Source organism: Armigeres subalbatus, chromosome 2, assembly GCF_024139115.2.
Source record: "Armigeres subalbatus isolate Guangzhou_Male chromosome 2, GZ_Asu_2, whole genome shotgun sequence".
Lineage (NCBI taxonomy): Eukaryota > Metazoa > Arthropoda > Insecta > Diptera > Culicidae > Armigeres > Armigeres subalbatus.
This window is the reverse complement of record NC_085140.1, coordinates 383,592,739-383,617,072: the sequence shown is the minus strand read 5'-3', so window position 1 is coordinate 383,617,072 and position 24,334 is coordinate 383,592,739. Positions and strand designations below refer to the sequence as shown.

The 24,334-nt window shown below is 43.7% G+C and overlaps 2 protein-coding genes across 3 annotated transcripts in view; both read right to left on the bottom strand.

Annotated features, from left to right (window-relative positions):
• Positions 1-541: 541 nt before the first annotated feature.
• On the bottom strand, positions 542-6,246 carry LOC134210171 (uncharacterized). The gene is made up of 6 exons (XM_062686194.1): positions 6,140-6,246; positions 5,080-6,069; positions 3,301-4,061; positions 2,676-3,250; positions 1,732-2,055; positions 542-700 (listed from the first exon to the last, which is right to left on the bottom strand). The coding sequence occupies exons 1-6, from the start codon at positions 6,244-6,246 to the stop codon at positions 542-544; spliced, it is 2,916 nt and encodes a 971-aa protein (XP_062542178.1).
• Positions 6,247-6,955: 709 nt separating this feature from the next.
• LOC134213148 (uncharacterized) overlaps positions 6,956-24,334 on the bottom strand; it is a 228,880-nt gene continuing 211,501 nt past the window's right edge. For both annotated transcript variants that reach the window (XM_062691798.1, XM_062691797.1), the window contains 3 exons: positions 18,326-18,532; positions 7,296-7,452; positions 6,956-7,227 (listed from right to left, as the gene is read on the bottom strand). In XM_062691798.1, coding sequence (XP_062547782.1) covers positions 7,033-7,227; positions 7,296-7,452; positions 18,326-18,532 — 559 coding nt within the window. In that variant the 3' untranslated portion in view covers positions 6,956-7,032. The remainder of the gene's footprint in view (positions 7,228-7,295; positions 7,453-18,325; positions 18,533-24,334) is intronic.

Genomic DNA, 24,334 nt, shown 5'->3' with positions numbered 1-24,334 from the left:
TGTTAGAAAAATCTCTCCAGACATTAGGAAAATAAAAGTCCGCTATGAGAATGGAACTCTGATACATTGCATGGGAGGCTTTGATACTTTCTCTCCTCCATCCCAGCAACTTGAAAGCAGAGTGAATAAAGCAGAACACCTGATGTGTTTTAGTTTTATTCTAGTAGAGCAAGCGTAGTCGTAGCTCCAGTCGTAGCTTCCCTGGATACCATACCAAATTTGGCTTGTCGAACTCTGTTGCTCGTTGTTTACGCAACAACGATCACTCATAATCGTTGTTTGGTATCCATCTGGGCAAGGCTGTTCACTCACTGGCATAGGATGCTATGATTGAATTTGATCAATGCTCGTCCGCTTCACTCACGTTTTCAATGCCTGAGCAGGCTTAACAACACAGATAGAAACGCCGGTATCGCCACTCAGTGACGAGTACCGTAAACATGGTGCACGGAAGGTTGTTGTTCTACACTTTTAACGGTTGCTGCCTCCTGGAAGTAAATGTCATCAGAGTAAACAGTCGGTCCCTTATTAATACAACTAATTAGAGATTAAGCCTTTGAGGGGGTTTTACTACTCTACTAGATCGTCTTAATGGTTGTTGATCATCTGTGTGTCGCTGTCGTGGTCGCACCTGCTCGTCAGGTACCTCGACTGATGTTTGTTGCTCTTCGTCGTTCGCAGGTTGAACAGGTAAGGACACCTGCGTTGAACCAGATGTTCCAGGAATGAGGGACCGACTGTTTATTTCGATGACATTTACTTCCAGGGTGCAGCAGCCGTAAAAAGTGTAGACAACAACCTTCCGTGCACCATGTCTACGGTACTCGTCACTGAGTGGCGACACCGGCGTTTCTATCTGTGTTGTTAAACCTGCTACTCTATGTTCTGAGATTTTCTGAATTTTCACCATGAACTCATGGAAGAATGGTAGTTGGAAATCGATAAAATGTATGGGAATATCAGGTATTTTGCAAATTTATGGAAAATGGTGGTGTTTTAGAAGAAAGTAGTGATAAGGAATGAAGTATGAGGTGAAAAGATTATCTCCTGCACTTAGTTTGCACTGATTAGTAGTCTAATAGTGATGAAATTTCGATTTTACTACCATTGAAAAAACGCCATCTCACAGAGAACAGACGTTGAAGCTGCACTCGTCATGTTGTGATAACTTTTTACTGTTCATTTTGAATAACTTTGGAATGTCGACGTTATCCCGTGCATAATCAGCGCTAGCGTCATCAAAAAATGCCACTGTGCGCTAGTGTCGTTATGCATGCAAGAGTATATCAGCGCCATCGTGTTGTCAAAATTGGATTGTGAGTTGCAATGTCGACGTCGATGGCGTTGAGGTTCGGTGTGTTTGTTTACACATGTTTTGCAAGAAATTTTGTTCGAGCCTCCATGTCTGTTCTCTGTGGCCATCTCTTGCATTAATCGTTTCGAATTGTACCTTATTGGCTGATCTCCCGGCTCTTCTGCAGCACCTTCTCCATTTCGACCGCCGCTCCGAATTGCAGGCGCTACAGTTTCGGAGAACCCGTGATAATCTTCGGCCGTACGTCTCAACTGTTTTTCATTCGATGAAACTAGATTATCTCCCACACCGACCATATGATCGATATGTCTCTCCCAAAGCCTTCCGTCGTCGAGCCGAACTGAATACCTCATCTTCCCTAGTTTTGTCATCACTCGTCCAAATTGCCACTTATTCGTTGACAGGAAATCACGAACCCGTACTCTATCGCCATCGAAAAACACACGAGAAACCGGATTCGGTGGTCTTTTCTCCGGGACACTTGGTAACATCAGATCTAGGCGGGATCTAATCTGTCTCCCAAACATCATCATAGACGGTGATTGTCCGGTTGACGGATGAATCATCTTTCGATAGGTCATCAGAATATTGGCAAGTTCGACATCTAGCTGTGACTTGGAACAGCGCAAAGCCTTTAGCTTATGTTTGAAGGTTTGCACATATCGCTCGGCCTGGCCGTTTGTCGCGGGGTGATAGGGTGCACCCATCTTGTGAGTTACTCCGTTTTGCTTCAGGAATTTCTGGAACGATTCAGCCGTGAACTGTGTTCCGTGATCACTTACAAACACCGCAGGAATTCCAAATCGACTAAAAATTTCTCTACACATTTTCTCTGTATTCCCGGCAGTGATCGATGTGCAGACTTGGATTTCAGGCCATTTCGTATAAGCATCCACCATAATGAAGAAATACGAGTCCAGGAACGGCCCGGCAAAGTCGGCATGAACTCTCTGAAACGCTTCAGTAGCAGGTTCCCACGGATGTGGAAGAACTTTGGTTGGCTCTGAACGGGTTGACTGACAATTTTCACAGTTTGAAATCATACTTTCGATGTCACGATCAATTCCCATCCACCAGCAGAATCCTCTCGCAAGTGATTTGGTGCGTGTAATATGGGGCACACACTTGTGGTATTCGTACCATGGTACAAGGCGACAAGAAAATAATTTCAAGGCTATCTTTAATGAAGACAATAATTGATATGGCACTCATTTTAAGATTTTTGTACCATGGTACGAATACCACAAGTGTGTCCCCATGTAATGCCGAAATGAGTTGAGTGAAGCTCCTCCAATACACGCTCTCGCAGTGGGCTCGGAACGTACACGCGTATTCCTCGCAATAAGCATCCATTTTGTACGGAAAACTCGGTCTGATCCAACCCAAACCGATCCTTCCCTTCGACTGCTTGTCCGTACCGCAATCCTTGTATCAATTTCTGTACGCTTTTGTCCTCCGATGTAGCTTGCGACAACTCTTCTGCTGTCAAAGGAAGGGTGCCTATTTGATTCAGTTCCACCACATCCGATTCTTCCACAACATTGTCTGGATCAGATTTCTTTAGTGGACACCTGGACATTGCATCTGCATTAGCATGCTGGCTGGACTTGCGGAACCGTACCTCGTAATCAAATGACTGAAGGAACGTGGCATAATGCTGCATTCTCAACGCAGACATTACGGGAAGGCCTTTTTGTTCGCTGAAGATCTTTGTAACGGCCTGATTGTCCGTCACCAGGGTGAATCTGCGGCCGTACAAGTATTGAAAAAACTTTTTGACCCCGAAGATTATAGCGTAGGCCTCCTTGTCTACTTGCATATACTTTTGCTGTGTAGCATTTAGTGTTTGGGAGGCGAATTGTATTGGTCGCTCCAAACCATCCGGACAAATGTGGCTCAAAACTGCTCCTACGCCGTAGGGCGACGCATCCGTGGCTAGAATCAATGGCAACTCCGGCGAATAATGGACCAAACACACCGTTCACAATCCTTAGTCCACTTGAAAACCACGGAGTTCTTGAGCAGATTGTTCAGCGGATATAGCATGGTACTCAAATTGTCGAAAAAACGCCCGTAATAGTTTACGAATCCTACGAACGATCTCACTTCATCTTTGTTTCGCGGTGGTGGCATGTCTTGAATGGCATCCATCTTCTTAGGAACTTTGTGAACACCCTCTCGATCGAGCAGATACCCGCAATATTCTATTCGCTCGGCAAAAAACACACACTTATTCTTGTTGACTCTGATGTTGTGACGCAGTACTTCCTCCAGTCGAGCTAGATGAACGGCATCGTTTGGACCTGTGATCTTAATGTCATCCAAAAATACTGTAACACCTTCGATCCCTTGTAAGATGATCTCGATTTGACGTTGCCATATAGCAGGAGCGGACGCAATACCGTACATAAGGCGATTCGGCCGGTAAAGTCCACGGTGTGTGTTCAACGTTAAAATTTTCCTGTCTTCTGGAGCAACTTCCAATTGCAAATACGCCTGAACAAGATCGATTTTTGAAAACTTCTCCCCTCCTGCCAGAGACGCAAACAGTTCATCGACTGTTGGAAGCGGATGCCGATCCACCTTTAAGTTGGGGTTAACCGTCTGCTTGTAATCCCCGCAAATCCTTACTCGATTCTCCGTTTTCTTGACCGGAACAATAGGAGTTGCCCAGTTACTGTTGTCCACCTTGGTCAGCACGCCTTCGAAAACCAATTTGTCCAGTTCATCCTCAACTGCCTTTTGCCTTTTTTCGTATACTAAGTATACGATAAAGGCTATATGATCGCTCCAAAACAAACTTTTTATAGAAGGCCCGGAGACCCATAGTGTTATATACCGATCGACTCAGCTCGACGAATTGAGGTGATGTCTGAGTGTATGTGTGTGTGTGTGTGTGTGTGTGTGTGTGTGTGTGTGTGTGTGTATGTGTGTGTGTATGTGCGCAACAACCCAAAAAAAATGTCACTCATTTTTAGGTACTTATCCTTAACTGATTTACTCGCAACAAATTGCATTCGACGCAAGATACTCTACCATTGTTTCCTATTGAAAATTGGTCAGATCGGACTATGAGCTCGGAAGTTATGGTCAAAATACCACATTTTTATAGAAAAATTGAATAAAAAATGTCACTCATTTTTCAGGCACTTATCCTTAACTGATTTACTCGCAACAAGTTGCATTCGACGCAGGTTACTTTATCATTGTGTCCTATTGAAAATTGGTCAGATTGGACTATGGGCTCGAAGTTATGGCCAAAATACCACATTTTTATAGAAAATTTAGAAAAATGTCACTCATTTTTTCAGGCATTTATCCTTTACTGATTTACTCGCAACAAGTTGCATTCGACGCAGAATACTCTCCCATTGTTTCCTATTGAAAATTGGCCAGATCGGACTATGGGCTCCCGAGTAATGGCCAAAATACTATTTTTATAATGCACGAGAAAGGCACCATCACCGCTAGGTGGATTAATCTGGGTTTTTAAATTAAACGGCACCTTGCGAGCCTTAAGAAAAACAGGAGCAGTCGTCGGCTTCAACGTGAGATGAGCTTGCACAGAGGAAATTCTGCCAATCGAATCCTCGAACACTTTCCCATATTTCTCGAAAAGTGTTTTCAACGCCGCAGAAGTAACAGTAGGTGAATTAATCGAGCAGACTGTAGATGGTTTTCGCAAAATCGAGTTCCAATCAACTGCTAGAACTTTCAGCCACCCCCGTCCTAGTAGAGGATGCTTCCCAGATTCAACAACGTACAATGGCAATCGTGACTCTATTCCGTTGAACTTCTCTTCCGCATCAATAACTCCATTCACATGGATATTCGTATTGCAGTAGCTCACCAAATTAACATCGCTCTCTTGCAAGGGAATCCCGCGGAAATATTTACTGTAGCACTTGGAGTTGATAATGCTAACAGGACTACCCGTATCAATTTCAAAACGTAGCTCGGTACCACAGACTTCCGCCGTCAACCACAACTTCTGGTCTAACGAACGTGATTCCACTGTACAGATCTCCCCAACAACAACATCCCCACCAGAAGCCAATTCCCCTCTCCTTGTATCCTCACGCAGTTCGATGTAACTCGTCTTCGAAGCACCCGGTTTTACACCTTGTCGGCTGGAATCCCCTTTATTCGTTGTAGCCTTCCGCATACACACGCGCTCCAGGTGCCCTTTGATTTTACAAAAAGAGCAAACTGTGTTTTGATGCCGACATTTCTTGGCCAGGTGCGATTTATCGCCACAGCGATAGCAATGAAGGTCACCAGCGGACTTGCCAGCTGCCTGACTCGGTCCTCCCACTTTCTTAGTTTTAGGCTTACCTGGTGGGTGTTGTAGGGCATGTACATCCTGTTTAGCCAAAGCACCTTCTATTTCGGCGCCTCCTTTGAGAGACAACTCCATCCCGACAGCAATATCTCTTGCATCTTGCAAAGTCAGCACCCGTTTCTCTAGCAATCTGCTCCGTATGTCGTTCCGTTTCATCCCGAACACTAGCTGATTCCTCAGTGCAGTCTCCAAGTAGGCTCCAAAATTACAGGTTACGGCAATCTTCCGTAATGCAACCAGGTATTCGTCGATTGTCTCGTCCGGAGAACATGCGTTTTTGTCCCCCTGCCGACGGCATTTGAACCTAAAGTTCTCACTAATTTCGAGGGGTTGAGGATTGAAATGCCCCTCGAGCACATCGACAATCTCTTGATACGTCATGTTGCGCAAGTTTTGTGGAGCCACCTTGTCGCTGGCGATCTCGTACGTGTCGGGTCCCATCAAATGCTCCGATTCCGTAGATAGAAAACGCCGTTTCTAACCTCTCCACCCATCGCGACCACTTGATTTTCTTCCGGTCGTAGGCGTCGATGTGGAAGTTTGGTGGCGGAGCACCGCCTACGGCTGCTGGTGCCGCCGGTAGCGCCATCCTCGTCGCCAACTGTTATATCGGCGGAAAATAGTTCGGACGCGAAATCAAAGACGACCGGTTCTTACCTGAGACGAGACCTGCAAAGACGGCTTTCTTTTTCCTTGTTTTGTCACTTGTTCTTCTTTTCATCACAGTTGATCATCAATTCTCAACTGTTTCCTTGAGTGTTTCACCTAGATCCCGGTAGAATCTTTCTGACCACAATAAACGTGTTTGCAATTTACGAATTTGTAAACTTATTTTATAAAGATTTTCCTATCGGAAATAAAACATGTATTTATAACTGTTCAATAATAATCTGTCCGGCTATTGTAGAATACTTTTCAAAGTGAAAAAGTACTCGTAGAATAAAATCATTCGGAATACTTTTCGAGGGATACCAATACTTTCACACAAAAAGGTGCTGGTTGCATCTGACAATTCGTGACAGCGCTTGCTGGTTGCAGATGAAGTTACATTTTTTCCTCTTTGCAAGTCCCGTCCCAGGTTCTTACTTGTCACGTTTCTTTACTCACTCATTATTTTTTCGGTTGGTAATACATATGGTATGATTCAAAGTATGTTATAGTTCAACAGGTTATACAATACACTGAATGAAATCATATCATCCATATCATTGTAAATCGTTTAACTTCACGTAGAAGTAACACACACAAAATCATTAATTTAATAAATTACGTGCAAAATGTAATACACACATCTCTGACAGTGACAAGGTAGGTCATCCAAATCGTGTCCGTGAGCCAAGTAACAATTTCTCTTGTTTATATTTTATACCTTATTTTATAAAATTTTTACAGCCTGGTTTGTCTCCTTTGTCGTCAATTTATGAAATGTCATGAGATGATCCCGGTAATCTTTGTTGAAATTGGTTTTGAAAGGTTCTCCAGATTCAGTTACCGTGGGACAATATTTGCATTGATACAGAAATTTACCTCTATGTATCGACGTAGAAATAACATGTTTCCTAAGATTTTCCTAAAACGTCCAAAACAAATGCTTTAGCTTAATAAAATGTATAGATTTCTTACGCTATGAATACTTACAATGTTATTACAGCTGTACTCGCAGTGGGGACATTGAAATGGTTTTTTCCCACTATGAACCAGCAGATGTCGCCTCAAATGTCCCGGGATTCTGGTGGCAAAGTCACACTGATTGCATCTGTACTTTTTCTCTGTATTCTCGTGCCGTTGTGTATGTCTGCAGAATAATAAGTATAATGAGTAATGCCGCCGAAGATAGAAAAATTGGTATTTTTTTTCTGCAGAGAGAAAGAAATAGCCGGGGGGTCCGGTAGCGTAGTTGGCTACACGTTCGCCTTACAAGCGAATGGTCATGGATTCGATTCCCAGCCCCTCCACCAAACCCTCGTCAGTCTCCGGATTCGCAGCCCATACGGTGGCGTTTGGGGTGCGCGCCTTACCGTCACGGCTGCCTGATGACGACTGACAAATTGTTCTTCTCGGAGGCATTCCTCCAACGTTACCCGAATAAATGGCAACCGAACAATGCAACGATCAATGGATACACGACATGGACAAACGGACACAATGGACTCACGACGAGCTGGACTGGCATCGACAACAATAATGGTAATGGAAATCTAAAAATAAATCCTCTGTGGATTCTGTACAGCAGAATACCACAGTAGATCTCGGCACAGTAGCGGTTAAGTAACACAGAGTGCCTAACAAATAAATAAATAAAGGAACAAAAACAAAAGAAAGAAATAGCACATGGAAGAACCCAATAATGAGCAAACGTCTTAAGTGGGGCCCTCCTTAGCCGTGCGGTAAGATGCGCGGCTACAAAGCAAGACCATGCTGCGGGTGGCTGGGTTCGATTCCCGGTGCCGGTCTAGGCAATTTTCGGTTTGGAAATTGTCTCGACTTCCCTGGGCATAACAGTATCATCGTGTTAGTCTCATGATATACGAATGCAAAAATGGTTACTTGGGAAACCTCGCAGTTAATAACTGTGGAAGTGCTTAATGAACACTAAGCTGCGAGGCGGCTCTGTCCCAGTGTGGGGATGTAATGCCAATAAGAAGAAGAAGAAGAAGTCTCAAGGCCTAATAGGATTGCCAATCCGGAGATGGCGAGTTCGATTCTCGGTCCGGTCTAGGATGGGCATCGTGTATCCATTATACTTGCCACACAAGATTCATGCAATGGCGGGCATAGAAAAACTTTCAATTAATAACTGAGGAAATGCTAAAAAGAATATTGAAAAGCAGCTTGTCATAAAGACGAGTTCGTACAATTCCATTTTTAATTCCACCATTTGATTGCACCTTCGACAGATACGTATTTTGACCTCAACAGTAAGGGTGTCTTCGGTGCCTCGTAGTTGACTCGACTCGGATTTTGTTTAGTAAACGAACAATTTAGTGTAACTTTCAACTCACAGGACCGATTTCAACAAAATCTTGTAAACATATTCGGACTGAACACTTAATTTAACACCTAGTATAAGACCAGGACTACATAACACCCAGTGGACCAGTGGAGAATTTTCCGATCACGAAAAGTTTCCTCTTTACCGGGGCGGGAATCGAACCCACACTTCCTAGCACACGCGTCTAGACGATTGACGTCACTAACCGCACGGCCACGAATGCCATTGAATATAGGATGGTAATTGTGGGAAGGGTGAGCGTCTACGCTTCAAGAAACTTCAAGAAAGTGGAGGAAAGAACCTGCTGTCACTATGCTGCTGTTGGAAACCTGGACGGAACAGATATAGCTACGTAATCGTTGCAAACAATGGTCACGAATTTATCAATTGTTTTCAGATTTCCTTCATCTGCTCTTTTGCTACACTTCATCTATCCCTCCTTTGCTCAGAATCGTCTTTGACCCCCAAGCTATGCAGCCATCTTTTCGAGCCTTTATTATTATTTTTATTATAAGTAATGTATGAGCCATTATCGTCTAACTATAGACGAGAAGAACAACTACAAACTACACAATATACAAGACGTGCTTCCCCGACTGGCCCCCATCACTTCTCTTGGAAGGACACGAAAAACAAAAGCAAGGAGATAGCTGCCCACTGAGCAATATCAGTTAGTTTCGCGAACCCATCATCATCCTCGTCGTTGTACAGTAGCAGGAAGACGGGCAGAAAGTCGTTTTTGTCGAAGTTCGTATTTTATGCATTATATTTTGAAGGTATTTTCGATTATTATTTCAAAATCGCCATTCTTGCTCGACGTACCTATATGGACATCCTTTATCAATGATGATTTTTCATTATGTATCACACTGTAGGGGTAGGGAGGGGGTGTGGGGAAACACCCTAGCAAAGCAAAGTCTGCTGTAATGTCTAAGCTGTATCGATTTTCAAGGATATTTTTGCCTCATGCAACAGTTAAGTAATATAGCAAACTTAAAATTGTAGAATATCTGAATCAAATTGTTATGATTAACATTTCAAAAAAGTTGTCATATATTGTTGCAGGAAAATTCATGAGACACAATGCCTTTCAGGTGGCAGCTCTCGAGGAATAATGCACCACGCGTCGGTGAATTAGCATTTTGGAATGGACAGTGTGTGGACACGCGTAGTACATTGTAGGACAGTCCAACTAGGGCGTTTTTGGGATTGCGTTTTGGGTCCTCTTTTCCTATCATCTTGATAACTATACATAAAGAGCCCATGTACTATCGAAACGAGCTAAGACTTGTCTCACATCTTGAAAAAAAAAACCATTCGGGATGCTCCCATTGTATTCATAACTTAACAGGTGATTTTTTAAAATTTCTATGGCGGAATCACGTTATTACCTACAAATCAACGATCTCGAATTTTTCATATTTGTTGTTTATTTGGATCGGTTATTGAGCTCCGGAGCTGTGTCTGATCCACAGTTATTTTTACTAAGGTAAGGCATACATACAGGGCCCTCCTTAGCCGTGCGGTAAGACGCGTGGCTACAAAGCAATACCATGCTGAGGGTGGCTGGGTTCGATTCCCGGTTCCGGTCTAGGCAATTTTCGGATTGAAAATTGTCTCGACTTCCCTGGGCATACAAATATCATCATGTTAGCCTCGTAATATACGAATGCAAAAATGGTAACTTGGCTTAGAAACATCGCAGTTAATAACAGTTGAAGTGCTTAATGAACACTAAGCTATGAGGCGGCTCTGTCCCAGTGTGGGGATGTAATGCCAATAAGTAATGCCATATTGTTTTGAAAATTAGCTAGTCTATGAAAATTTTAGACATATTTTTATAAGTCTTACACCAATTCCTTCCTGAAATTCGACATTTTTGTCGAAACTCTGCTATTTTACTTTTTATTATAGGTCTGCAGTTAGCCTTGCGAGCAAAGGCGTAAGATCACCAATCCGGAAATGGGGAGTTGGATTCTTTAAGCATAAAAGCTTAGTAAAAATAACTATGGAAATGCTAATAGAACACAATGTTGAAAAGCAAGCGAGTTCCAGTTGAAACGTATAGAGTCATAGGAGAAGAAGATGAAGAAATGGAGAAGAAGACTGTAGATCTGAAAATTGAAGAATTATTTTGAAATCATAAAACATAATTCGAGAAAACTTTCAGTTTTATCCATGTTTTGCTCGAAGTAACCGCACTACATATTGTTCTTTGTCATCGTCGTTTCGTTTGATGCTGCATCAAGCGAGCGAGGGCTAGCTTGAAGAGGAGACATTTTATGTTATTATTATTTTATTTTATTATCATTAGCATTATTATATGCATTCCTCTGGCCGGGTCCGAAGTGTTGGTGGTGGTACCCAGCATACAGTTGCAATTTTACATATCCGTTTGTCCATAACTGCGGGTTTTAGCTTCCGCAGTCACAAAAGAGGTTCCAAGCAAGATTCTAGGGGTCTCTCCCTGTCATAATCAATAAATTCATATCTCGCCTCACCTTTCCTCACAGATCGTTTTATTGTGACTGAGTGCTGAACCGTTGCTGCAGGAGGAACTTCTTTCCGCTCGGTTGGTTTGCCTAATTTGCGTTGTAAACTTGTGCATCTAAACCCCATTGGAATGTGATGGCAGCGAGCGAGAAACATCACGACCGGAACATTATTCCTATTTTGTTTGTTGTGACCATGTTGAGCGGCGTTCTTGCAATGGCTGGTCAGTTGGAAAAATAATTCCCAAAGATGCTGATGGTGGTTTTCACGCGTAGATTTCTGCTATATTTGAATGGTAATTGACTACTGGATACAGTTCTGTCGGTTGCATGCAGGTCACTGTATATTGGTACAGTTCCTACACTATTGGGGCTTAGATCATAGCATCATTCTCATTGGCAAATAAAATCCATTCGATATTGGTAGGGGAAGAAATGGTAAAACGGTCTGTTCTCCATGTCAGGATCGGCTCACAACAGCGTCTGTTCTCCATGTTAGGGGCGGCTGATCATCGTCCGAGTGCCAGCGAGGGACTCTAAGTGAAACTGTGCACCATGGTCCACCGGGAATAAGGAGGAATGGTCCTCCAGAAATTTGGGGGGTTTGGTGTCAGGCCCTGCAAGCCAGCCTTTAAAAAAACATACGCAACGAACAATCAACAAGAGAGTACGGACCGGAACTATCGGCGAAGACCACTGCGACGAAAAGGGACTAGCGATTGAAAATTCGGTTCGTGGAACTGCAAATCTCTCAACTTCATCGGGAGCACACGCATACTCGCCGATGTGCTCAAGGACCGTGGATTCGGCATCGTAGCGCTGCAGGAGGTTTGTTGGAAGGGATCAATGGTGCGAACGTTTAGAGGTAATCATACCATCTACCAGAGCTGCGGCAACACACACGAGCTGGGAACAGCTTTCATAGTGATGGGCGATATGCAAAGGCGCGTGATCGGGTGGTGGCCGAACAATGAAAGAATGTACAGGTTGAGGATCAAAGGCCGGTTCTTCAACTTTAGCATAATCAACGTCCATAACCCACACTCTGGAAGCACTGATGATGATAAGGACGCATTCTACGTGCAGCTGAAACGTGAGTACGACAGCTGCCCAAGCCACGACGTCAAAATCATCATAGGAGATTTGAACGTTCAGGTTGGCCAAGAGGAGGAGTTTAGACCGACTATTGGGAAGTTCAGCGCTCACCGGCTGACGAACGAGAACGGCCTACGACTAATTGATTTCGCCGCCTCCAAGAATATGGCCATTCGCATCACCTAAAGCCTGTCCACGTTGAATTTCGGACACTTGGATAATGTCCATGTGATTTGTCGCCATTTCATCAATTTTGACGAGAGCTAAAACATGCTGAAAGCATCACATGAAGTGTGGAGATTCATCTGTTATGAAAATGAATCGTGTCAGTGGTTTGTGAATTTTTCAAAAAATCGCATTGGAAGATTGGTGTCCGAGATTTAACGTGGACAGGATTTACTTCCAACACAGCCTCCCGTATCGGTACACCTGGAGATCACAACTGCAGACAGAATCACAAATCAACCACGTTCTGATTGATGGACGGCACTTCTCCGACATTATCGACGTCAGGACATATCGTGGCGCTAACATCGACTCTGACCAATATCTGGTGATGGTTAAGGCTCGATGCCCACGTAGCGTCATTTCAACGCAGAGTGTACGTGGCGTCAAAAAACGCAGGTGTGCACCGGGAAAAAGCGGTAACGCAACGTCACCACGCCGATGCACACCAGCGTTATTTTAACGCTGCGTGCACGTGGCGTTGAAAAACCGCTACGTGGGCATCGGCCCTAAACTGCGCCCAAAACTATCCGTCATCAACAATGTTCGGTACCGACGACCGCCGCGGTACGACCTAGAGCGACTGAAGCAACCTGATGTCGTCACTGCATACGCGCAGCATCTCGAGGTAGCGTTGCCGGAAGATGTGGAGCTCGATGGGGCCTCTCTTGAGGAATGCTGGAATACATTCAAAGCAGCCATTAACGACGCATCGGAGAACAACGTCGGGTATATGGGACGAAGTCGACGGAACGATTGGTTCGACGAAGAGTGCAGCCAGATTCTGAAGAAGAAGGACTCAGCGTGGGCGGTCGCGCTGCAGCAAGGTACCCGGCAGAACGTGGAACGTTATAGACGGAAGCGGAGACAGCAGACCCGCCTTTTTCAGGAGAAGAAACGCCGCCTGGAAGAAGCGGATTGCAAGGAGATGGAACAGCTGTGCCGTTCGCAAGAATCTCGCAAGTTCTACCAGAAGCTCAACGCATCCCGCAAAGGCTTCCTACCGCGAGCCGAAATGTGCCGGGATAAGTATGGGAGTATCTTGACGGACGAACGTTTGGTGATCGAAAGGTGGAAGCAGCACTACGAGGAACATTTGAATGGCGCTGAGAGTACAGGCAGTGAAAGTCAAGGCAGCGGAGGAGATGACTACGTCAGTTCAGCGGACGATGGAAGCCAACCAGCCCCTACCTTGAGGGAAGTTAAGGATGCCTTCCGACAGCTAAAGACCAATAAAGCAGCTGGTAAGGATGGTATCGAAGCTGAGCTCATCAATATGGGCCCGGAAAAGCTAGCCTAGGGAAACTGAACAGCTACCGGAGGAGTGGAAGGAAGGGGTTATATGCCCCATCTACAAGAAAGGCGACAAGCTGGAGTGTGAGAACTTTCGAGCGATCACCATCCTTAATGCCGCCTACAAAGTCATATTCCAGATCATCTTCCTTCGTCTGTCACCATTAGTGAATGCGTTCGTGGGAAGTTATCAAGGGGGCTTCGTTGACGGCCGCTCGACAACGGACAAGATCTTTACTGTACGGCAAATCCTTCAAAAATGCCGTGAATACCAGGTCCTAACGCACCATCTGTTCGTTGATTTCAAGGCGGCGTATGACAGTATTGACCGCGTAGAGCTATGGAAAATTATGGACGAGAACAGCTTCCCTGGGAAGCTTACCAGACTGATCAAAGCAACGGTGGATGGTGTGCAAAACTGTGTGAAGATTTCGGGCGAACACTCCAGTTCGTTCAAATCGCGCCGGGGACTAAGACAAGGTGATAGACTTTCGTGCCTGTTATTCAACATTGCGCTAGAAGGTGTCATGCAGAGAGCCGGGTGTAACAGCCGGGATACGATTTCCAACAGATCCAGTCAATTTATTTGTTTCGTGGATGACATGGACAATGTCGGCATGAACATTTGCAAAGGTGGCAGAACTGTACGTACACCCGCCTGAAATGTGAAGCAACAAAAGTTGGACTGGTGGTGAATGAGGCAAAAACAAAGTTCATGCTTGTGGGCGAAACCGAGCGCGACAGGGCCCGCCTGGGAAGCAGTGTTACGATAGACGGGGATACCTTCGAGGCGGTAGAGGAATTCGTCTACCTCAAATCCTTGCTAATGGCTGATAACAATGTTGGTCGTGAAATATGAAGGCGCATTATCTGTGGAAGTCGGACCTACCACGGGCTCCAGGAAGAAACTGCGGTCAAAAAATATTCGCCACCGCACCAAATGTGTCATGTACAAGACGCTTATAAGACTGGTTGTCCTCTACGGAACCCAGTATCCAGAAGGTAGCTAAAGCCGGAAGGGTACGATGGGCAGGGCATGTTGCAAGAATGCCGGACAGCAACCCTGCAAAGATGGTGTTCGCTTCCGATCCGGCAGGTACGAGACGACGTGGAGCGCAGCGAGCGAGATGGGCAGACCAGGTGCAAAACGATTTGGCGAGCGTGGAGCGTATTCGAGGATGGAGAGATGCGGCCTCGAACCGTGTATTGTGGCGTCAAATTGTTGATTCAGTGTTATCTGTTTAGATGTAGACTAAATAAATGAAATGAATGCAAGAGAAAGACACCAACACAGTTGAGTGGATTAATCAGATTAAAAACTTCAGAAAAACTTAATTTTCAAAAGCACAAATTTACGCGCAATAAATTGAGCTAAAATTCTTCACTCAGTTTCGCGCCAAGTTTTCACGAAAGATGGAAGACCAAAGTACAATGAACCGATGGAGTTAAATTTGGCGATCGGTGATGACTAAGGAGCAGTTAACATTGTGTTCGATACCTGGAATTGCATATTCTACTCCTTAGCCTTCACACTTCATCACAAAACGGCGGGTGAAACCAGGCGCGCTTGCGAATCGAAACAAAAATATCTTATTTGATCTAGATTTTGACAATATTGTGGTGGCGAACGGCTTGTGGAACTGTGGAAGACGTGTTTCGGTAAATTTATTCCATCGAAGGATGCACCCGGATTGGATCACGAAGACTAGCGGGTTTTCAAATTTTTTGCATCACTTTTTCGGTCGCGATTTTCCCGTGGTCTCGGCTGTGTCCCGCTGCCGGCAGCCAGGCGGGAGGGGACAAGGCTCATCTTATTATCATCATCGATACGTGCATCTCAAGTGCATTCTTCTCGGTGCTGTTGTGGTCGCATGTGCATTGCCAATCGAAGCCGTTCGATGTCGTTCGCGAGGCAGTTGAATTATTGTGCATTATTCACATCACCGACGACATCGGGCCGGAAAGTACGGTACAGTCAGGGTGGAGACAGTACCAGTGCACAAATCCAGGGTTCTTCTCTGAAGCATGGCAGCTCGGCATTTTGCGGTGGTGCGGTGGAGATGTCCGTCCGTTTCTTCGGATCCGAGAGGTGAGGTTTTTACATGAAGCCACAACAATATGCATTATGGGTTGGCTGATTGCCTTTTTGGGGCATGATATGGTATCGCATTTTTTCTCGTGAGCTTCGCTTCGGAAACTGGAGTAGCTGGTGGGATGAAGCAACGGCTGCAGTAGCGCGCTGAGCCTTTTCATCTTTGAGTGCGATATAGAAGTAAAGGCCTGTCGTTTATCATGTAATAAGGGATGTGGGGTGCGAGTAACTTGTATCATGATAGATTGTATCAGTTCTGATCAGCTTAGATTACAAATTAAAAAGTTTGAAAATGTTCGGTTAGCCTCTAAATAGTTTAAAATTATAAAGCGACTAGAATCGAGAACCAATCAGAAGATATTCTACGGCTGTAGATTAAAAGATAGAAAGAGAAAATATCAAGGAAATAAAAGTACTTTGGACAAAAAGGACACATTTGAGAACTGAATTTCCAATACACTGTCAATTAAGTTAATTTCTATTTATTAATACTGTCAAAAATACTAGTGGTGAAAATTTATACATTAATGTTAAAAATATATTCAAGTCATTTGGCCCAAATCTTCCTTAACGTGTAACAAATCTCGTTCAACCCTGTGGGACGAATGCCACCCGTTTTTTTGTCCTGTGACCACCGTTGTTATTCACTCGTGAAGAAACATACCGCGATTAGTTTTGCGATTGGCAAGGATTGAATTTATGTTGAGATTATTCCTCTCACTTTCGTCTCCACCTTCGGTTGCTTCGGACAGCGTATAGAGCAACGGCTTATCGTCCTTCAGTCAGTCTTATGTGTGCCGTCCAATTATGCAAACGGCCCGAGACAAGTTGCAAGGCAAACTTACGTATGACCGGTAGTGTGTGAGATGGAAAATTAAAAACAATAAAAAGTAGTTCGATACCGGTGGAATGCAGCATTAATTTAGTTTAATTATTCTTTTTAGTTTGGTTCTAAGATTTTTCGGACGCGTAACGAGCTGCAAAAATGAAGCAAACTCAATGCAGCTGGATTGATAAATTATTCGCATTTTTGTGTTACGGTTGGGGAGGAGTTCAGTCATACATTAGGGTGCCTCGCGAGATAAACCAGCATTGGTCCGTACATCCCGATAATACAGTGAAAGAACAGAAAAGAATAATATTGGCAATGCATTAGCAATAATTTATTAATAAAGAACATATGTTTCTGAATCAATCAAAGAAATTATAACATTGATGAGCCAAATTATGCAAATGATTAAATTTTCAAAGGAAATTATTGATGATAAATTTGTATGTCTGTTTGTCAGGTTTATAATGAGTGTGGGGTCTTTGGTGGGGTTGTATAAACTCATTCCTTAGATATATACTTTTAGATTATTGTATGTAAATGGGGCCCTCCTTAGCCGTGCGCTAACACGCGCGGCTACAAAGCAACACCATGTTGAGGGTGGCTGGGTTCGACTCCCGGTGCCGGTCTAGACAATTTTCGGTTTGGAAATTGTCTCGACTTCCCTGGGCATAAAAGTATCTTCGTGTTAGCCACATGATATACGAGTGCAAAAATGGTAACCTGGCTAAGAAACCTCGCAGTTAATAAACTGTGGAAGTGCTTAATGAATACTAAGGTGCGAGGCGGCTCTGTCCCAGTGGGGGATGTAATGCCAATAACAAGAAGAAGAAGATGTAAATGTTTTATTGATTAAAATTATACCCTCAAACTAGCGGGGATATTTTTTGTGATACACTTGCCCCGAATTCCGCATCATTGTTCGAAATAGTTTTTTCTTTCGAAAAACGAGTGGCTTTCCAAAAAATCAGACTATTAATTTTTCAACATCTAACTGTTTGGAATACCCTATATTACAGAGGCGGTTCAAAGTACAGTACTTTCTTTATGTGCATTGAAAGAAAAAAGGTCGATCGATTGGCGGAGTTGGATTGCTGCTATATTGGTACCACATGGCGTGATTGTCCTTTTATAGGGTTCCTCTGAATTGCGGAATCGAACAACATTGTGCGAGAAGGTACACATTCAATTGGCCATTGAATGGTAATTTTCGTTCGTACTTGTTGCCAATTACAACCAGGAAAATGCTCCTGAGTCGTCGCGTCCATACGCGTGAGCGTTATATCGTCATTCTTCTCTATATTATAGTGGAAGGAATTCTGTGGAAATATTCCCTACGGCTAAAAACCTCATCAATTAGACATCATTCAGCACTCAGGTGCAGCTAACGTAATTAATTAATCACAATCATAAGGATGTGGGGCCAATCGATCAAATAAATGTTTCCTCGTGGAGATAATTCTGGAAATGATGGAATATTCCCACAGTTCCATGAAAATGGCAATCATTAGCGTCAATGCCACAAAAGGGAAGGTGTGAAAATTGGCACCAACAATAATGCAACATCCAATCAATCCCGTCTTCTAATTCTCTCGGCTTATTCCCTAATTATCACACCACCCACACCCTTGCAGTATTCGGTTTTCTTACCTACGTAGCTGGGCGAGGGTTTTGCCCCGGTAGTCACAGTCCGGTTCGGTGCACACAAAGCTACGCTCGTCCGAGTGGCAGCTAAGCAGATGGGTTCGCACCTTGGCCGCATTCGATCCGATGTAGAAACAGTTTTCGTGATGACAGGCGAATTCTTTGATCGATTTGCGCTCCACGTGGACTTTGGCGTGTTGGAGTAGGATTTTGCTAAAACAGAAGAAGAAGGTATTTGGAAGTTAGTGAATTTCCAATAATGTGTAGGATGATTAAGTATGACAATTATTATTAATTAACTCATGTTTATTTAAACAAATATTTGCAAATATCTCTAAATTATAAATAGCCGTATTTCTGGGTTTTAGTTTTAAACATCTATAAAGATTCGGCAGCAAAAATTTTGTTTTGAAGTGGATAGTTGCATGCATATCTGGTAGACCTTATTTTTGACACGGCTAAAAGAAGTTCGAATAATCCTACACAGCTCCGTTAATGAGTGCCTATAACTTGTTTATTTCAACTAAATGTAATTCTACATGGAGAAGAATTCTACAACCATGAAAACCATTTTTTTGTGAGTTGGTCTGAATTTTCGGACGCTGTTCTGTCTGTGGGTCGCTGGCAAGCATTAATCCTCGGTTTGTCTGTTCAAGAAGAGGGGTTCCGGGCCGCCATTATGCTCTGAGGTTTGATGATACCCACCGGAAAGAGTTACCGTTACTTCGGTCTGCTTTGGTCAAACGGTCGGCGGTGGTCCACAAATGTTCGGAGCAAAGCAACCGACAGCCAACAATAGGCAGGCGTATGGGGTAAAATAATATATCTTGCGCGTCCGCAAGTGTAAAAGTAAGAGCCACACATCCTAATGCGCCGTTGTATTTTGGGGACACTTTTCGTGGTGCAAGTGCTGGCACCAACCTACCACAAAGGCTGTCTCCTCCAACCCACTACTCGGGGAGTAACAATTTCCAAAGCAAATAAAAGGAAAATCTTCATAATTTATTTGCTATTTAGATTTATATTTATGCTTAATGGGGTATTGTAGCTGGACTTGCTGGACCGCTCCCCTATAAAGGCACTACATTGTAACTAGAGAAGTGAAGTTAACCGAACTGGAGTCGTTAGTGCCATCCCCAAAAGGTACTAGGATGGATGTAGTTACTGTTTTGGACCTCAGTTCAGCGTAGTGGAATTGCGACGATATCATTTTTTTCGAGGAAGTTTCAATACAAATTTCAGAGTTGTTTTTTTAATGTTATCTGTAGATTATAGCTCAGGTTTTAATGGGACAGTTAGCTGCGTTACAAATTTTGGGTTATCTTTTTGCCTTTCTCGTAAAACAAAGTTGTACCGAAAGGCTATAGGATTACTCCAACTGAGATGATGTCTGTATGTGTGTTAGGGGGGCTCAAATTATTGTGGAAAAAACTGTTTTCCAAATATTTTGATGGGCCGCCCTCCTATTCGGTACTTTTTGATGCCCTGATGCTCTGGACAAAATTTTAGCCAAATCGGTCAACGTTTAGGCGGTGCTAAACTTGTTGGAAGTTTGAGAAAAATGTATGCAGAAAAATTGAGAAACAGTGAATTCAAAACAAAATTTTCAAAACGACTTATCTGCTTTTGTAAACAAAGATTCAAACGACGATTTGACTAATCTGATGGCAAGTGAAAGACAAATACTCGGAGACCATTTGATTCAAACTCCAGGAGGATTTGGAGATCTTAAAGCATCTCATATGTCTGGATTTGAGACCCATGCGAAAGACAAATACTCGGAGGACATAATTGGGTTGATACCGCGGCTGGGGACATCATAAAAGCCTTGGTTGATTCGGCAGACCATTTGATTAAAACTCAAGGGCAATTTGGAGATCTTAGAACAACTCATATGCCTACATTTGAGACGCAAGTGAAAGACAAATATTCGGAGGACATATTTGGGATGATTCCGCGGTTGAGGAGTCTAGGGAATTCTTGGATGACCAGGAAAGGAACGGCTGCTTAAGGCATATTGAGTTTGGTTTAATAGATCATATAGAGCATGAACCATTTAATAAAAGAGATAACAGCCCTTCGGTATCGCGGGTAGACCTCAAGACCTATAATCCAGGGAATTCTTGTATGACCTGGAACGGAATTTGGTTCAATATATCAAATTGGGCATAAACCATTTTTTTACAATAGATAACAGCTCTTTCGCTACGCTTGTAGACCTTAGGTCCTCGGTTACGCGTGTAGACTCCAGGAAATTCTTGAATGACCTGGAACGGAACAATTGTTGAAGGTAAATGATGCGTATACAAAGCATCTACTTTGTTCTTTGGGTTTCTAAGAGTGCCTTCTTATAGGCTTACTTTTGGATGTCAATAATGTTTCAAATTCTTTTTACGTCACGTGCCGTAAACAGGAGGCCGTAAAACGAAGTGACGTAAAAAAACTGCCGTTAAAAAAAGGGGTGAGTGTATTGTTTGGCCCGATCAGACGTTGCATTCCGGAGTTATTGAAAAACTATTGTTTTTTTTTACAAAATCTAAAAAAAATATTTTTTTTCAAGAATCGTATCCATGCATATTAATTAATGCAAAAGCATGCAAAATGATGGAAAAAATGCGATCTATTCACCTAAAGTGCTTTTTTATTTTTCTGCATTTTATAATGCACGAGAAAGGCATCACCGTCGCTACGTAGATTTTTTTCTTTTTTGCTGGTTGCCGAATTATTTTTTGAAACCAGTAGTGGTATCAAGAATACATATTTATGCTCTACTCAAAAGTTACTCACGAGTCCAAACAAAATTTTTCAGTCTTGAAGATCAATATTTGTATATCGGTTGACTCAGCTCGAATTTATTTTTTCCTGTTTCGCAGTTTCAATTAACCGACGAAAGAAACCGATGAATCGAGAAATGCCAAGAATTGTTTTTTTAATACTACTACGACTTGTTGATAATAATGAAACATACACTCTATTAAATGACAATGCAATAAATTAGTAAACATAACAAACGACGTTTTACAAAATGTAGACACCTATCGTTGATGATACCACACTTTGTTATCAGCTAGCATGCTCTTCCCCACCCAAAACTGACCAACATCGCCATAAAGATGATGATAATAGCCGAAAGCTTTATTTCTACACATGTAACGTACGAGACTTACAATGCTTGCTTACGGGAAGACCAGAGTAGGTACAGAAGCATGAGGATTCTTCTCCCGTAGACAACACTGGCGAATGGAGGGAAAATGCTCCTCTATACTTAAGAGACCATTATTTTCAACATTTTTTTCTCTGCTACATCGGTTTTGCACCGATGCGGTGACCGGCCGTTTAACAGCCACGCTGCAGCGGGATGAACACTATTTAAGGCTCTGTCTCAGTTCACGAAATAAATATAAAAAAATAATAGTTAAATATTACAAATTAACCCGCATGTCAACATATGTACCTGAATTTAATATACATCGAAACATTTTTGGAACTATGCCGTTCTCATATATTAGAAAATATCATATGGCAAGTTTCATCATTCTCAGTTATTCACAATCAAACCTATTTTTATATTCATTATTTTTATTTTTTTTATTGCACAACGAAGGGGGGCATAATTTCCAAAATGTTACTCCTAAAATGTAATTCTTCAACTGAGGCAGTCCCTAAGGCGCGCACAAGAGTTGGCCGCACCGACGGCGCAATGTTTTATTGCACAAATAGAAAAAAGGACACACAGGATAGATTTCTCCTGCAGATCTAGAATGTCCCAACATGCAGGATTCCGCCATATACGAAGAGGTGTAAGACGGTCGTGCAACGAACGAACCGCGGTTTGTCGGACTCGGTCCCCGTTTGGCAAACGGCACACCAGAAAGGCATTTATTTTGATAGGTGGAAAAATATTCTTATTTTAGTTGACCATAACATAAATGTCTATAAATATTTGGAATCCTACGACTGGTATTTTTCAGCCTCACGGGCCACCACCATTCAGCAGTATCTGTAGGTAATAATAATAGATTTTCTCCGAGTCAGTTGGACTCGGTGTGTGGTCACTATTTTTTTTTCTTCCGATACGGGTGTGAGGTCATGGTGGCCAGTCAGTGCCTTGCAATGTCCGTATGACCAGCAATCATTGGCAGAACTCTTTGGAGCCGAGCAAAAGAAACTGCCACCAGGAAAGGATATATTTCACAGTGAATTTCCGACGCCACCGTTGCTCTCTGTTCGATTGAATACTTTTATCTTTCATATACAACGAACATGATTTACTGCGAGCTCTGCCGGCACACATTCAGAAATATGTGTTAGGCAGCAGCGGTACAAATGCTCCAAGAGTTAAGGGTATGCGAAATGTAGCATGTGTCAAATTTTAAAACAAGGAATTAGGACAGCCAGTGACTATTTTTTAGCAAGGGTAAATATTATTTTATTATTTAATCAGACTAAGGCCGAAGTGGCCTGTGCGGTATATAAGAGTCTTCTCCATTCGGCTCGGTCCATGGCTACACGTCGCCAACCACGCAGTCTACGGAGGGTCCGCAAGTCATCTTCCACCTGATCGATCCACCTTGCCCGCTGCGCACCTCGCCTTCTTGTGCCCGTCGGATCGTTGTCGAGAACCATTTTCACCGGGTTACTGTCCGACATTCTGGCTACGTGCCCGGCCCATCGCAGTCGTCCGATTTTCGCGGTGTGAACGATGGATGGTTCTCCCAACAGCTGATGCAATTCGTGGTTCATTCGCCTCCTCCACGTACCGTCCGCCATCTGCACCCCACCATAGATGGTACGCAGCACTTTCCTTTCGAAAACTCCAAGTGCGCGTTGGTCCTCCACGAGCATCGTCCAGGTCTCGTGTCCGTAGAGGACTACCGGTCTAATTAGCGTTTTGTAGATTGTCAGTTTGGTACGCCGGCGAACTCTATTCGATCGGAGCGTCTTGCGGAGTCCAAAGTACGTACGATTTCCAGCCACTATGCGTCTCCGAATTTCTCTGCTGGTGTCATTTTCGGCAGTCACCAGTGAGCCCAAGTACACAAATTCTTCTACCACCTCGATTTCGTCACCACCGATGCAAACTCGCGGTGGGTGGCTCACATTGTCTTCTCTTGAACCTCTTCCTATCATGTACTTCGTCTTCGACGTGTTGATGACTAGTCCGATCCGCTTAGCTTCCCTCTTCAGTCTGATGTAGGCTTCCTCCATCTTCTCAAAGTTACGTGCCATAATATCTATGTCGTCGGCGAAACCAAATAGCTGGACGGACTTATTGAAAATTGTACCACTCGTGTTAATCCCTGCTCTTCGTATTACCCCTTCCAAAGCGATGTTGAATAGCAAACACGAAAGACCATCACCTTGCCGTAACCCTCTGCGGGTTTCGAAGGGACTCGAGAAAACTCGAACTACGCACATCACCCGATCCATCGTCGCTTTGATCAACCGTGTCAGTTTATCCGGAAAACCGTGTTCGTGCATTAGCTGCCATAGCTGGTCCCGATCGATTGTATCATATGCGGCTTTGAAGTCGATGAATAGATGATGTGTGGGCACGTTGTATTCGCGGCATTTCTGCAGTACTTGACGAATGGCGAACACCTGGTCCGTGGTGGAGCGTTCGCCCATAAAACCCGCCTGGTACTGCCCCACGAACTCCCTTGCAGTTGGTGCTAGTCGACGGCATAAAATTTGGGAGAGTACCTTGTAGGCGGCGTTCAGCAATGTGATTGCGCGGTAGTTGCTACAATCCAGCTTATCGCCCTTTTTGTAGATGGGACACACGACACCTTCCATCCACTCCTGCGGCAAAACTTCCTCCTCCCAAATCTTGGTAATGACCCTGTGCAGCGCTCTAGCTAGTGCCTCACCACCGTGTTTAAACAGCTCTCCTGGTAGTTTGTCAACTCCAGGGGCTTTGTTGTTCTTCAGTCGGACAATCTCCTCCTGGATTTCCTGGAGATCCGGAGCCGGTAGAATTATGTCCTGCGCGCGTTCTCCCAGGTCCATCACCAT